This window comes from Lissotriton vulgaris, chromosome 11 (assembly GCF_964263255.1).
Source record: "Lissotriton vulgaris chromosome 11, aLisVul1.2, whole genome shotgun sequence".
Classification (NCBI taxonomy): Eukaryota; Metazoa; Chordata; class Amphibia; order Caudata; family Salamandridae; genus Lissotriton; species Lissotriton vulgaris.
Genome location: NC_141699.1, coordinates 171,397,869 through 171,414,785, shown reverse-complemented (window position 1 = coordinate 171,414,785; position 16,917 = coordinate 171,397,869). Strand labels below are relative to the sequence as shown.

Below are 16,917 nucleotides of genomic sequence, written 5' to 3'. Positions count from 1 at the left end.
AAGATTTGGGAGACCAGGCAGGACTATCAACTTTAGCCAATGACTATGGTAAAATAAAAAAAAAGAATGGTATAAAGCTGTGACACGAAGAGAATATGAGGATATACTTACGGTTTTTACTTCTGTGTAAGCCTCCAGGCCATACTGTCCGAGCTCGCGTCCAGTTCCTGAAGCCTTATATCCACCAAAGGGGACTTGAGCACCAAAGACATCATAACAGTTAATCCTGCAAAACATTTTTAAAAATGTTAATGTGAACCTGGATAAGTGGATTAGAATAGTCCAGTAGTGCTATGCCTGTATGCTCATCCAGCCGCACACTAAAGATGTTGGCTACATGAAGACTGCCAAGGAACAGTGCGCCAAAATGCAGTGCTGCATGGTCTGGATGAAAATGCCAGTCACCAGGTAGTGCCTCCGGTGAAGACTGATCACCACACCAGTGTAGTTCTGAAAGTGGTATGGCAAATATAGCATCCCCTTCTTCCCTTCCATCCTTTAAAGACATCAACAGAGTAGGCTGGCTGATCGTGCTTCCTTCTGGCCCTCCTCGGCATTCAGCAGAGGTGGCTAAGTAAGGGAGGGAAGCCAGCCCACAGCATATCTAGGTAGCACTGGAGGCAGCTAGGTATGCTTCCTAAAACTGAATAGTCTGCTCACTTTTCCAGATGTGTGGGGGGCAGAACTAGGAGGGCCCTTCCCCCATGTCCCTCAAAGATGCTCTACCAGATTCCATTAATCAAGAAGAGCTAGCTAAGCCCAAAATAATCAAATATACCTCACCCTATTGCAGCTGAAGACCCTTGCCAAAAAAGAAAACGTTTCTCTGGACAAGCTAAACAAGATTCTGGAAGCCACCTCAGCCACTAGGGGGGCACTTGGAATTAAAGTGGGCTCAGTGGCTGTGGACTTGGGGATCCTCAGGGAAGCCAAAAAAACTGAATGTTCCCTTGACCCACTATATTATAATGTTGGCATGCAATGAACCATATACCGATAAAAAAAACTTACATTTTATTATCACAAAAGCAATTATTTTAGAGCTCATTATACATCAGACATTTAAAAAATGCTTACACAGTATTAACAATAAAAACGATATTATAATCAAAGAATAAAATCTAAATCACAACAATACAAGCAGTTCCTCAGGGAAAGACCTATGTGGGCTAACTGAAAGACTGACTGAAACAGACTCTCCTGAAAGTACTGCAGCCCAAGATGAATGGCCTACAGAAACTGGTTCACACTTCCCCCCCCCCCCAATGCTTTGAGGAGGCGATTTAACAGTGTCTCGAATGTCGAACAGGGCTACTCCAATTCATTATTCCCACACTTCAACTTGCATGACAGCGATGACGCTAAAAGATGGTCTGGTTTGCTGGTCACTGCTGGATTCCTGGTGCTGCGGAAAACGTACAGCGAGAAAGTTGTAATATTTAATCTAGGTCTCTTTTCCCTGGCTGGGATTTCCCTGTGGCTCACAAGGTATCACTGCTAGAATGCTTGGTGACATCGTGGAATGTTGGGGGGGCTTGGCCTGTGTCTCAACTGGCAGTTGGTACCAGGCAGGCTGAGTGACAGGGAGGTCACTCCTGGTGGGGTTTTGTTTTTCCATCTTCATAACTTGACCTGCAACTCAACTTGAATAAAAGTAACCTGATTATACACCTGGCTCAAGGACTTCTATTTACAACATTTTGGCGACAGTTTTGGAGAACCTACAGCGTGCAAGAAAGAGCCTATGTACAAGAGAACTAAGGAACAAGAGAACTAAGGAACCTACAAGAAGGAAAAACTTCAACCTAATGGGAAATTAAAAGAAACTGGACAGTAACAGAGGACTCTTAAACAAAAAAAAACAAAGGTACATTACTCTAAAATTTAAAGATTTGCTTAATTTTTGGCACCATAAAGCCCCACCAGTGACCCCGAAATCGGTCACCCTAAACATTAAGAGTGCCAGATTAAGCATACATGTTCAAGGTGAAAGTCATCTTTACTGGCGTTATGAACAGAGAAGTGCGATTTTTTTTTCTGCTGCCTGCTCGTGTTTGAACTGGAGCTGTGCTGAGGAGTGGAGCTGCAAGCTGTTACTGAGAGCAGCGCAAAGAAGTGCGATGTGGCAGAGAGGAGCTGAGAAGAGGGAGGCCTTTGATTGCTGGAGCATAGATCGGCTGTTAGTGGCTAAGGAACAGCTGTGTCGAGGTGAGGAGCCTGCTGTCAGCTGTGTCGAGGTGAGGAGCCTGCTGTCAGCATGTGTGCTTTCATCGACGTTTATCTGATCTACGATGAGGTGAGGAGCCGGCTCTGGTGGTTCCCTGCTCTGATTACCCTCGATCAATTGTAGGTGAGGAGTATAACTTCAGGGTGCATTTTGGTACCTCTTATTTTTTAAATTGAAATTTAAACTGTCACCTACATGCAACGGTCTCTCCCCGCTCATGGGCTCTGGTGCGAGCCCTGTCTTCTGCTCGTGGAATGTTCTACTGCCCATGCTTTGGCCCAGATCTTTGTACTGGGGTGAATGTAAGACATTGTTCTGCATTCTGTCCATCAACTGTGTTTTTTGCAATTTTCACCCCGAGTGGGCTGGGTATGCTCAGACGTGAGTCCCAGGCTCTCCACATCACTGGAGTCAAGCTATCCAGGCTGAAGAAGGCGGATAGCCAGAAACCGGTCCTTGGATGCTTGATTCCGGTCTAGGAAAGACATGGCTTGGTAGTTCGGGCAGGACTGTTCCCATGAGGCACAGGGTCAAGGCTGATTTGCATATAGCCATTGTCTGACCTAGGGTGGTGTGGAGTGCAAAAAAACGATGGATTTAGGCCCAGATCTCTGTACTGGGGTGAATGTAAGACATTGTTCTGCATTCTGTCCATCAACTGTGTGTTTCATGCTTTGTTGAGCACACATGCCTGAAGCCACCCGGTACGATCTTGATGTACGTGCCATCAGTGTGATGTCATCTTCATTACGGGCTCTAGCTGGATGGTGTTGGATATTTTCCCTCAGCTGTGTGTTTGTGATTCATTAAGAGTTTATACTTTACATTCCGAGTCAGCATTGGAGAAGATGCACCAGCTGCGTTTTCCGATGTCCTGTTTTTCAAGAATTTTCACAGTTCGTGTTTTTGGTTTGAGTAAGTAGTAATTCTGGGGGGATGCATGATTGAGCGCTGAGGCGGACGTGAGAACACAGGGGAATTGTAATTAAGGGGAACAGGCAATCGGGAACCACGCAAAAACGCCCATCGAGACGGTTAGAGGCTGCACCCCTGCTGCTCTGCCATGCACGATCATTATCCAGCAACCTGCTATGCACACGGAGGATGTTTACACTCTGGCTAGTCATGTGATAGATAACCTTACTATCAACATCGACGTGCTTGCTGAGTAGCACCCACAAATAAGGTATTTATTCTCCCCATTCGCTTGCACACATTTTTGAAAAACTTCCTTTGTTCAAAATGGCTGGAGCCATAAAACTGTAGTCATAAATCCCATCCTGTACCTTCTTTTGGTCACGAGGCTCCGCAATTTAACTCCCCCACACAAGACCTCCATAGCAGAGATAAGACTCCCTCCAGCAAGCTAGGGACTGGACTTGCTTGAATAGAAACTGAAACTGCACTTCCCTGCTCTCAAAGCAAAACAACAAAAAGAGGACTAACTATCTATCTTCACTATTTGGTGGCCATTTTAGATTGGTCTCTCTCCCTCTTGGGCGGCCATTTTGGACTAGTCATTCTCTCTATCCGACCATTCCCTAAGACCTGGCCTTGTTAGATAGCACACTTTACATAGCTTTGTATTTAAACCCTCATGTGACTAAGAGTCTACCTTTTATTGCAGTACTATACCTCTACTTGTATTTTGTACATTTTGTGTAACCTGCACAAACCTCACTCTTCTTACTAGTAATGTACAGTTCGCTACCTCAATTATTTCTGGCTGCTCGCTAATGTCATTTCTGCTTCATGCAGCTTTTGGTTGCACCGGTACCTTGTATCAGTATATCATTCTTTGATTTGTTTATTGTACATTTTGTAAGCTGCACCTATTTCACTTTTATGCCTGGAATGCAACGACTGATACCTCACATATACCATCATGCAGCTTCTTGGTTGCACCGGTATCCTGTTCTCAGCACATCATTAGTACCATTCTTGTAGTTGTCTATTGTACATTTTTGTAAGCTGCACCTATCTCACCTTTATCCTGGAATTTCTCACTTTTATCCCGGAATGCACCGATTGATACCTCATATATTTACGTAGATTTTTGTACATTGTGTTAACTGTATCGTGTGCTACCTCATATACACTTGCACCTTGTACTTTGTAATTCACCGTATGCTACTATTGTGTATCAAGTGCACTTGCACCTATTGACACTATGGTTTTAGGGCATGTGAGTCCCCATCCGAAATGGCCAGCTGGACTAGGAGTCTGCAAGACTTGTAGGGCGCCAGGCCAGTAGATATTTGTTGGTGTTGGAAATCGCTATGCATATAGTATATTCTCCGCACCCTGCCCTGAGGGCCTCTACTGATACTCTTAAGATGTTGAGGCTGGTTTGCACACCTAGGCTTTGCTAGTCCCAAACGGCACATTAGCTCTGATATCCTCACCTTAACGTCCGGACTATGTGCCCCCTTTATGCCCTTCTATTTCTCTTCTCCACCGCTTTCCCAGTAACACCTTCCGCTTATCCCCCCCACACTCCTTCGCCACTTTTCACCATCATGGCCACCCCCCGAGTTAAGGCTGGAACTAATTGCTACAAAATCATTTATCCTCCTAGCCTGTCTAAAGCCGCAACTAAACGATAGAAACATAACACTATTGAACGTTTCCCAGATTCCCTTTTTGTGGATCAATTTTACAACAGTCGTTTTGGGAGGCTAAAAAATGATTTCATTTTCTTTACTCATGACATCCCCTCCTGGTCCAACAGTTTTTACTATTCCCTCAACGTCACCTCCTCCTCCTCTATTCCCCCATGGCAAAAAACTAAAAATTTCCCCCTCTGCTTGCTTCAAAGGTAACCTCACTATCTCACTCTACAACAATGGTACTGTCCTGATCCAAGGCACAGACAACTGCCTCTCGCTCTTGGACTGCCTCTTCCCCTCCTTACTCCCCTCCTCTGCAACCGGATTCCGCCATCACTCTCCTTCCAGCTCCACCCATTACTCCCTTTCTCCTCCGCAGACCCCACCTCACTCCAATTGGCGGCTCCCTCGAGGAGCACAGGTCGGCCCCCTTCCCTCCCTCCCCCCCTTGTGACCTCCCCTCCTATTCCTCCCCCCTCACAGTATATCCCTTCACACATCATTTCAACCTTACCACAAGCCAATACGCTCCTCGTCCCATCTGCACCATCCCGTTTCTCCAATCTCTTCTCCTCCCCCATCTTCCTTCCCATTACCCCCCTTTTTAGCCCACCTCTCCTCCGTCCCTCTCCCCAAGTGTACTTTCCTTATGCTCCCCTCACCCCTTCCATCCCTCCCCCTTATCCCCTCCTCCCCTCGTTATTCACCCCGTCCTCTCCTCAATCCCACCGCATCTCTCTCCTCCCTCCTACTCCGCCAGGAATGCTGCACTACTCCCCTTCCCCGCCCGGTAACCCCCTCCACTTCCCTCCCTCGGGCCCAGCAGAACCACTTCCTCTCTTCAACTCCCCTTTCTCCCAACACTCCTCACTCTCCCTGATGCCCGTTCCCTCGCAGCCACCTCTCCTAGCTGACAGGTCCTCCACAACCACCTCACCTCTTTTCCTCCCAAACCTCCTACATTCTCATGACGCCACACAGGCCTCCCCTCTCATTCTACCCAACTGCCGAGTTCCGCACACCTCTCCCCCTAAATTGGTCCTTAATTCCTCTCCCTCTTGCAACACCAACATAGACAACTCTCCCTTAACCTCCGTTTCACTAACTCCCGCTCTCACCCACTACCCTTCCCCACTTATGAACCCCACACCCAAAATTACCTCCTTTCCTGCCACCTCTCCCTGCCTGCCACCACCCACTCCACCCCCCCTTGTTTCAATAGAGCCACCCAACCTTCCCCAACCCAACCTTCCGTGCTCTGCCCCATTCTCACTGGAAAACACACTAGGCTCTCTTATCACCTCCATCTCCCAGCTTACAGCTGCCATTTCACTTTTATGCTCTAAGATGGTCACCCCTTCTTGCACCGCTACTCCTTCCCAACTTCCCACGAGATGCACCTCGCCCCCTCACCCCAGTACAGCCAAGCTTAACCTATCATCGGGAAACTCTGTTAACTCACTCAAGCCCTTGAGCGCCACCCCTCCTCAACCGACATACCCTAGCAACCCCACTATCTACGCCATTTCGATCATCACCTCTGTCAGAACAAAGCATCCACCTAAACCCCCCCCCCCGAGCACCCCCTCATAAGTACAATATCCCGATCACCCTTCAGAGCCCTAGTGCCCCCGTCACCAAAACAGTCTTGACAGAGCTGCGCTGCATGCTTCACAACTGCAGATCTGCAGTAAAACACAAACTTGAAATCTCCGATACCATCACCCTTCATAATATTGACATGCTCTTCCTCACAGAGACCTGGTTCAAAGATACATCTCGCTCTATATTTGATCTCCTATTACCCACAGGCTACTCTTTACTTAGGAGAGGCCTTGAGTTGGAGGGTGTTTCTAAAGATGACTGCAACACCTCCCCCCGTGTTGTCAGTTCTGTCATTCCTAACAGCTCCTCCAAAACCTTTGAATGCCTTTCTCTTGAGCTTCAATTACAACACCGTTCACCCCTCAGATTCCATGCCATTTACCGCCCGCCTCGTAGTGGCCCTTCGTTTATGGATGAACTCACCGGCTTCATCAGCGACCAATACTCGCGAAGTGACAATCAGACCTTCGTGGGTGACTTCAATCTCCACTGGGGAGTACCGCAAGACTCCTCTGCGAACTCACTGGCCACTTTCCTATCTACTAACGATCTTATCCAACACTGCACTGAATCAACCCATTCTAAGGGCGCAATCCTGGACCTTGTTATATCTAAAGCAGGCATGCTTTCTACCACTACCCCAATTCATGTAGATTGGTCTGACCACCTCCTCATCCCATTCTCTCTTCAACTTTCACACTCTATAACTCTTGGCCAACCCAAGAGGGCCATCTCATGGTTCCGGGATGCTAAAAATATTGATGTCGGTCCCCTCTGTGAATCAGCTTTGCTATCCCTTCCAAGGCTCGACCCGAACCTAGATGTTGACGAACTCACCTCTCAAAGCCTCACAGTTCTTGCAGCTGAAATTAATAAAGTCGCTCCACTCAAAAGCAAAAGGTTAAGGCCCACTCCCTCAGCACCTTGGTTCAACAAATCCCTTTATGAGGAAAGGAAGCAGCTAAGATCCCTGGAGAAACAATGGAGGCAAGTGCCCTCCTCCGACAATTTGGCCAAGCTTCGCTCAGCAAGATCCAAGTACCACAAGCACATCTTCCTTGGGAAAGCGACACTTCAAAACCCTCCTCGACTCCGCCAAAAATAGACCCAAAAAACTATTTGATCTCATCAAAATGCCTAACTGCTCTCCCCCAACCTCCAAGGTGGATGATTCTACAAAGAGAGCAGCGGATTTTGCTATTTTCTTTGATGAAAAAGTGAAATCACTTGTGGATCAGGTCGCTCATCCTACCCCTCCAGAGGAGCGCAAATCCTTAGCCATTTGGCAGAGCTTTGACCCTATATCTGAAGATGCCCTTCTCAAGTGCATACGAGAAACGAAGCCATCCAACCATTCTCTTGACCCTATCCCCAGTGCCATTGCCATTGACTTCTATACCCATTCCCTCTCCTATTGGACCACTCTGATCAACCTCTCCCTCTGGCAAGGCTCCCTTCCTGCCTCCTTCAAAACTGGGCAGGTCACCCCTCTTCTGAAAAAACCCACTGCTGATGCGAATGACCTCAACAACTTCCGCCCCATCACTAACCTTCCCTTTCTGGCGAAGATCACAGAAAGATGTGTAGCAAAACAACTCTCCTGTCATATCAAGGACAATGACCTTCTAGACCACTGTCAGTCCGGCTTCATCCAAAACTGCAGCACTGAAACAGCCCTACAGCAAGTGGTTGATGACGCGTTGAGGATACTCGATTCAGGGGGGTCCTGTCTGCTAATTCTCCTTGACCTTTCCGCAGCCTTTGACACTGTCAATCACAATACCCTCCTCAATATTCTTCAACAGAGAATGGGCATGGAGGGCACTGTGCTTAAATGGTTTGCATCCTTCCTTTCTGGCAGATCCCAAATGATCAAAATAGCGAACAGTCTTTCACCTCCTGTGGCGGTAGGTCAAGGTGTTCCCCAAGGCTCGATACTTGCTCCCACACTGTTCAATCTCTATTTAGAACCACTGGGAAATCTCCTAAGTAAATCCGGGATTCACTATCATCTTTATGCTGACGACACTCAACTCTACCTCAAGATTGCCTCTACTCACGATCTTTCCATCCTAAGCTCCACTCTCGACTCCATTCAAAACTGGATGTCAACTCATCAACTGATTCTGAATCCCTCCAAAACTGAATTCCTCCTCTTCTCCTCCTCACTCTCTCCTCCCCCGGTTCAATCATGGATGGATCAGATGAATCTACTAAACAATAAACCCATCATTGTCGACAGCACCAAATCCCTTGGTGTCATACTAGACAAAAAACTTAATCTAATTCCCCACATCAATTCCATTGCGAAATCAGCTCTATACCAACTGCGCCTTCTTTGGGGAATCCGTTGCTTCTTCGCAGAGCGGGACCTTATAACCCTGGTGCAAGCACTGGTCCTCTCCAGACTCGTCTACTGCAATTCTCTTCTTACTGGCCTCCCCAAATCCCACGTGTCCCCACTTAAGTCTGTTTTCCACTCAGCAACTCGTCTCATTTATGGGGCCAAAAGAAGCGATCACATCACACCGATGTTATCTACCCTCCGCTGGCTTCCCTTTGAGGCTAGAGCTATCTACAAGACCGCTTGTATCACCCACAAAGCCCTGCACTCCTCTTCTCCTCTCTACCTGGCGAATAAACTGAAACTCTCTGGAGGTTCTAGACCTTCACGCAATGCGGAGAATCTACTGCTTGAACCTCCCACTTTCAAGAAGGAAAGAACTATGGCCCAATCATTTTCAGGCAACGCAGTGAGAATCTGGAACTCATTGCCGCCTCAGCTCCGGACCACAGCCTCCTCCCAGGCCTTTAAAAGAGACCTCAAAGCTCTCCTCCTCCAGAGACACCTCCAAAAGTAACTCTTCTGTCTGAAGGAAGATCTCCCACTACTGACAATTTCTACTTCTCATGTCCATGGAAGTGCCTTCCCAGTGTGTTCTTGCGGTTAGAGTGTTTGCCTTTAATTGCAGTATTATCCATGTACTTGTGTTTGGTACCCTCTTGCAACTTGCACTCACCACTTTGCCCCTGTAACACACGGTTTGCTTCCGCTCACAGGTTTTTTACCTTTGATACTTGCACAAGTGCCACTTTTGCCTACGTAATCGTTTGTTCTTGTGCTTGAGTGTGTAACATATATTGCAGTATTATACCACAAATTATACTCCATTTTCTCTTGTAGCCTGCACACTTCTCATTTCCCTCCTGAGCACTTTTTACTACCTCATGTATTTTTGGTAGCCCACATTTTTACTACCTCATGTATTTTGTTTGCTCACAAGTGTCACAATTACCTTGTCTACCTCATGTATTTTTGGTTTCTCACAATTTTTACTACCTCATGTATTCTTGGTTGCTCACAATTATCACTTTACCGTATGTAACATAACGAATGCCTCTGCAATCTGTTGCTCGTGTAACGTTCTCAGTTTGTATCTATTTTCTGTTCCTATTGTGAAGCGCTCTGACACCTTCGGGTAAAGTCCGCGCTATATAAAATTGCATAAATAAATAAATACAACAGTGCCATCTTGAGGCTATTTGGCGTCATTGCTCCTCAACAAGAAAAACAAAGGCTCACTCGTAAATGTCTTTCTTTGTGAAGTTTGCCTGATATGTTGAGAAGTGACCGTCATGGGCATGTCACCAAGTTGACTCCAAGAGAAAGGAAAATAGACAAGACAAGGGAGATTTATTCCAAATTAATTTAGGGAGAGCTGCTGTGAGCCACTTTGTTTCTTGAGGTGTTCGGTTTCGATGATTTTCTTCTTGGCACAAAACGAACTGAACATTTTAGAGAGACCCAGATGACTATTTTTATGGTGTTTTCTCAGATCGGAGTCCATGCTCTACATCACCTTGGATCCCAGCTGCCACAGGAGCTTTGATGTTCCCATCGGGTGAGAGATCGCTCAACGGAGCAAGACACATTCTATTTCTTATTTATTTCCAATTCTTTTGTTGTGATATTGTGTTGTGGTGTGACTGCAGGGTTTTAAGTTTGTCATTAGGGAGGTATTATGTCCTCATTATTTGTATCCTGCGCTTTCCATACTCAAATTGTGTCTGCTGTCTGGTAACCTGTTATGGCTATGTTGGGCGCTAACTTTCCCTAGTTGTTGCATGATAATGTTTCATTGAGTGGCGATTACCTGTTCTTTTTGGTTATGGGGCAGTTTGTGTCCCAATATTGGTTCACAGGATGATAAGTATCCTGTTATATATTGGTTATGGTGTGATAAGTGCTCCAATTAAGTTCACAGGGTGATGTGTACCCAGTTACATATTTCTTTAAATAAGGTGAGCCTCTGTTGCTTCCCTCCTCCTATTTACAAGTTACTTTCTTTTTCTTTGTTATATATTTCAGTCTTTTGTACTGTGCATGATTATGGTTATCATATTATCAAGATGATTGATCAGTACCTTGTATTATTCTAATACTATTGTTCACTACTCTTATTCAAGCATGTGAATCCATGAAAGACCCCCCTATACTTGAAAAGAACAAAAGTTACTTACCTGTAAACTGTGGTTCTCCAGTATTGGTGTCTTTCATAGATTCACATGCGACTCACCCTCCTCCCCTCAGAGGCGCTCTCTCTCTATCTCCTGGCTCTATATTACTCTGTGCTATGAAAATCTGAGGGCCTGAGCCTCTGGGGAGAACATTCTAAGAGGGTGCTGGCGCCCGATGGCCGGAATTTTGACCAAAACATAATGACTAAGACATATCATAGAAGTGATATGTTGTCGATCTAGGAAAAACTATGGTTTTTGCTTTCTCTATGTATATAGACCTGTGTTATGGCTACATTGCTATGTTATTTACCGTGGGACTCCCACTTAGACGACGGGGAATATTCAAGCATGTAAAACTATGAAAGACATCAATACTTGAGAACCACAGTTTACAGGTAAGGAACTTTTGTTCTTATGCGTGTTTACACGTAGGTTGGTGGGAGGAGCAGGTCGTGGGTCGCGCCCTAGGCTGCAATGGAAACGAAGGCACTGGGATCATTCACTTATGGTGTTTCATTAGCGATGTGTTTTTAATCTGGCAAGGGTCTAGAGAAACTGCGGAACAATTTGTGAGCAATATCAACAACAATATGCTCAATTTAGAATTTACGGCTACCATTAGCAATGAGAGACTTTAATTTTTGGATGTGGAAGTATATATTTCGGAGAAGGTCATTCCATTGCTCGTCAGCCAAACTGAGTCAACAACCTTCCCATGAGATCAGGCTTGCGCCGGGAGCTGAACCCTGTATCCCAGTTAAAACCGTGCGCAATTTAGGGGTACTGTTTGATGCGGATCTCCAAATGACCTCTCAGACCAATAAAACCATCAGTGTCTCCTTTGGATTGTTGAAAGCACTCAGACAGATTTTGCCCCTTCTGCCTGATGAGTCAAGGCCGCTAGTAGTTAGGAGTGTGATCCTGGCCAGACTGGACTACTGTAACTCTATATCTAGGGGCCCCCCTATACATCCTACAGGGGCTCCAGAGGGTCCAGTCTATAGCGGCCAAGCTGGCACTTAAAAGACCTCGCAGTTCCTCCACTACGTTGGCGCTAAGAGATCTACATTGGCTGCCAATCGGGAGTAGAGTTGTTTTTAAATCCCTATGTATTGTGTACAGAGCCCTGCACAACATGGGACCTATCCCTCTACAGGAAAGGCTTTCCTGGTATAGGCCCTCCAGATCCCTTCGCTCCTCTAGCCAGAGTCTGGCAGCTACTACCAGGATCAGGAGGTCGAGGATGGGAGGCAGAGCCTTTTGCATCTCTGCCTCTAGGCTGTGGAACGAGCTTCCCCAGAACATCAGACAAATTGGCACCCTACTGGGTTTCAGAAAGAGCCTGAAAACATGGCTATTCGCCAAAGTCTAATCCCCGTGACTTTATTTAATAGATCCGGCGGCTGTTCTATATGTCTTGACAGCTAATGTAGTGTAGTACCATCTGACTACTTCCTGTTGGGTGCCAGGATACCCGTAGGGTGACAGTTGCGCGTTACAAATAAGAAATACATACATACATGCTAAGCTACATAGGAAAAGTACTGCTGGCAATTCAACTCTATGCTTCTTGTGCCCATCCCCGCCATTTGATTAAGAGCATACCCTATGGGGAGTTTTTAAGAATCCAACATATTTGCAGCAATGAGAGTGATTTGGAATTTTGTTTAAATTGATTGTTCCAAAGATTTTTGGTTCGTAGTTAGAGAGATTGATCTTAAGAGTGCATTGAAGAAAATGGTTTTAACTACTAAAGATTCCCCTCAGATGAATACTGGAATTGTGCCTCCTACTAGTGAAGTGGTTCCTAAAAATGAGGATATGACGATCAGACTGATTACTACTTCTAGTAGTTATGATAAAAAAAAAAAACAGATTCGTAATTCCTCAATTCTAACTTGCCGATCCTAAGGACAGATATCACCTTGGCACCACTATTAAGTGAGGTTCCCTGAATTACAGGAGAGCTCCCTCTATGAGGGATGCTTTGGTTAAGACTAGTCCAGACGTATTTTACAAGGTTTCCAAGGTATTAAAACAGTCGACCATTTAGCTACTCAATACACAATAAACAGCAGCTATATACAATAATACGAGCTGATGGTTTGCTGTCTTTTGGCAACAAAAGAAAGCGAACCATTAACAGCACGTATTATTGTATATAGTTGCTGTATATTGTATACGAGTTGCTAAATGGTCGACTTTTTGAATACCTTGGAAACCTTGTAAAATACGGTCACAATTAGGTCACCAATATTTTAGGTTCTTCTTTCTCACTGGGACACTACACACATTTTTATTTTTCATTGTATATATAATTGTTTGTGAAATATAAAATACGATTGTATCAAACCAAAATCATAGGTATATGTGGTTTCTTCGCCCTCTGACATTTTAACCCTTCCATTGCGATTGTGTATCTTATTATCTATATATGAATCAATCCACAGGAACCACTGTTTTTGACAATAATTTACCCACCTAGGTTCCTTAGTGAGTTGGGTTCCCTTGTCCTTTTCTTGGCAGTGATAGTTTAGAGCAGATGACAGTAAACAAGTGCACCACCCGTGGAACACGTTTATCAAGAGCTAACTGCTGTGGCTCCCCAGCCACAGAGATACCTGTAAGCTAGTGCCCACTGCCTGGAAGGGCGCGCACGACCATGCAGAACCTGTGGACGTGTGACCCACTGGGTTAGAGGCGCACTAATCCCCTACCGCGACAGCAGCCGTCCTCTGCCCTGATCTCACTAACCTCCTACAGACACTCGCTGCCCAGCACTCCTCAATACCGTCGCTCCCCAGGTAGTCGGCACCCTCCTTTACTCATGCCCCCTTGCTGTACCATGGCTTCCAGCCTCCACCCGCTCCGTATGCCCCATGCATTGCTGTCTGTGGTGCCAACTTCGCCCTGCTGTAATCTAGTACAAGGGCATCACGAGACGTGGCAATAGGTGTCTCTGGGCTTTGCGGTCAGTTTTCCATTAACACTTTTAAGTGGTTCAGTGTCACTTATTTGGTCGCAGGGACGCTTCCCTTCCAGACACCCCACTGTCCGCGCGCTAGTCGTGCTGGGTGCTTCAGTGCCTCGCTAGGGGTGGTAAGATCTTTATTAATGCCCATACCATAATGAGCTGGTGTCAATCTGAGAAAAACCGAATTCCCACTGAACAACTACACAGTAGAAAAGTCTCCCTTTTTTGCCCACACTGGATGCTGCGCACCTGATCATGTTTGTAGTTCTTGCTTTACTGAACCGGTCGAACACAAGGGCTAGTCTGAGGTGGTAGGGGCAAGTGGGACTTCTTGGCGCTAGCTAATATGCAGCATATGGTGAACAGTGTACAGGAGTCGGCATGGCTCTTTCCTTGCCTGGAGTAGCACGGTGTTACTGCATGTGATCTGGCCATAGTAGAGGGGGTCTCTTCAGCAACAGGCAAAGATTAACAGGCAGGCCCGCACATTCTGTGGAAGGGGTATTCTAACAGTGAACCCTTATCCCTTTACGGGGCGCTCCCCTCCTTTTATATAAAGAAAGTAAAAAAAGGTAAAATGGTTCAGGCCCTGGGAGATGGGGTCTCCGGAGGGCGGGGGCAAAAGGGTCAAGGGGGCCACACAGCGCCCTTCCTAAAATAAAAAAATTAAGTAAATAAACCAGCAACTCACTGGAGGCCCCACCCCTCCCTGCACAACTCTGCAAAAACACTCCTCTGGCGTGCTCTGGGTTGGGGGGGATTACGTCCCCTTCAATCTTAAGAGTCCTTAGGGGCCAACTAGCCCAGCAGGTACCTCTAGTAAGCCCCCACACAGTGGGACTGCTGAGTGGTAGTAGGAAGCCACGCCCCTTTTTACACCACTCTGCAAACACGCTTCTTGGCGCACTGCTGATGGGGGGGATGAGGTCCCCTGGTGTCCTGAGGACCTCAGGACTAAAGTGGACTTCATCCCACAACCAGCAGTGCACCAGGAGGCGCGTTTGCAGAGGGGTGTAAAAAGGGGGCATGACGTCGGACCACTTTCAGCAATCCAGCTGTGTGGAGCTTACTGGAGGTAACAGGTAGGCTAGTTGGCCCCTAAGGACCCCCAGCAGCGAAGGGTACTTCAATCCCCATCCAAGAGCGCACCAGAGAGTGCGTTTGCAGAGTGGTGGGGAAAAGAGGCGTGCCCTGCAATGAGAACTGAGCAATCCCGCTGTGTGGGACTTACTGGCGGTAAAAGGAGGGGTAGTTGGCCCCCCAAGGATGTCCTTTGGGGCCAACTACCCCTCCTGTTACTTCCAGTAAGTCCAACACAGTGGGATTGCTAAGAGTTCTTCGGAGGCCAGGCCCCCCTCTCTCCACCACTCTGCAAATGTGCCTCCTGGCACACTACTGGTTGGGGATGAAATCCACTTCACTGCCGAGGGACCTTGGGGGCCACGAAGCCCTCCTGGAACCTCCTGTAAGTGCTATGCATCAGAATTCCTGAACGATGGTCAGATGCCAGGCCTCCTTTCTCCATCACTTCGCAAACGCTACTAGTTAAAGAAGCATTTAAAATGTAATAGCTCTTGCATTTGAATAAGTTAGGGCTATTGGCGTTGTAAATGTAAAACATTTTTACTAATGTTTTTGGGAGTGAATGTACGTTGTGTGTAGTGGAATTATGTGGTATGTTGTGGGTAGGGAAATCATGTGGATAGAAAGTATGTGGTATTTAGTGTATAGGAATTCTGTAGAGTGGTACTATGTAATGGAGAGTAATTATGTGGTATGGTATTCTGTGTTGTGGAATGGTAACCTCAGGTTTTAGTCTTCCTGGTTTCCATAGAAGCTAAACTACAAACTTCATGAGACAAAAAAAGAGAAGGAGCCAATGAGGAGCACTTCTGAACCTAGTCTGAGGTATGAGCAGTGACACTGGAATTATTAGACTGTTTGGCTGCACCGATTTTCGCATAATTAGACATTGACTGCATTGCCACATAATCTATCATCTGATCTATAATCTGCAGATAACAAAAAAATAGTGCCAATTATGTAAGGAAATCAGGCAACACAGCTCAAGCATACAGTGCTTGCCAGGGCTGTGAGTCTTCCTGAAAGATATTAACCATGAAATGGCTCTGGTGATCGCTGCAAAAATAGTCATGGCACTGGTGTCTCTTGCATAAGCTCAGCAAATCACTGTCACTGCTTTGTCCTACCTGCCTCTTACAAATCCTACAAATAGCTGATCTACTGTTGTGTGTGGTGAATGTAGCAGACACTACAAGCCTGGAGTCCAAATTGTGGAGTAGTTCCTCCTCTTTTATGAGACGAGAAGTAGGAAGGAAAAATGAAAGAATGATGGACTGGTCCATGTGAAAGGCAGATACCACTTTCAGTAAGAATAAGACAGCTACAAAGGACCAAAATAAGATTCAAATCGAACTGAGGAAAAATATATAAAATGTGAAGAAAGAAGAATAGTCAATATTTCAGAAATCAATAATGGTGACAAACAAATAAGAAAGGTGGACATGACATTTTACAGTAGGCACTTCAAGGCAAGATACAGACTATGTGTATACTATTAGCAAGGTGTGATAGAAGAGTTTAGATCTCCATCTACTGAACAGACTTGTTGTAATGACCCTAAAAAATTATTTTTTGTGCCGATTTCCTGGCAGCGAAAATTATGTCTGCTACTTTAAACAAGCAGAAGGACTCTGGTTGGTACAGTTTAATTTCCACGTGTGGGGCCACTTTGCTTGCAATCTAGCTATGTTACCCAGTAGTCCCTGGTGATTGCCTCCTAATCAGTGGTGAAATTGAACACTGGTGGTGTTGGAACTCGTGAGGGTTTTGAGGCTGCTTGCAAAGTACAACCAGCAGATAACAGAAGAGTCCGAAGCTGCTGCTGTTGGTGCCGATGACGCATATGGCTCCGCCCTTGCCCCCAAAGGAGCAAAACAGTTGCAGGGGTATTTGGATCA

General features: G+C 46.1%; 1 protein-coding gene across 1 annotated transcript in view; it reads right to left on the bottom strand.

Annotated features, from left to right (window-relative positions):
* The window catches only part of ALDH2 (aldehyde dehydrogenase 2 family member), a 186,333-nt gene that overhangs the window by 4,767 nt on the left and 164,649 nt on the right, over positions 1-16,917 (bottom strand). The window contains exon 12 of the mRNA XM_086943067.1: positions 112-226. Within this exon, the coding sequence (XP_086799193.1) occupies positions 112-226 (115 nt within the window). The remainder of the gene's footprint in view (positions 1-111; positions 227-16,917) is intronic.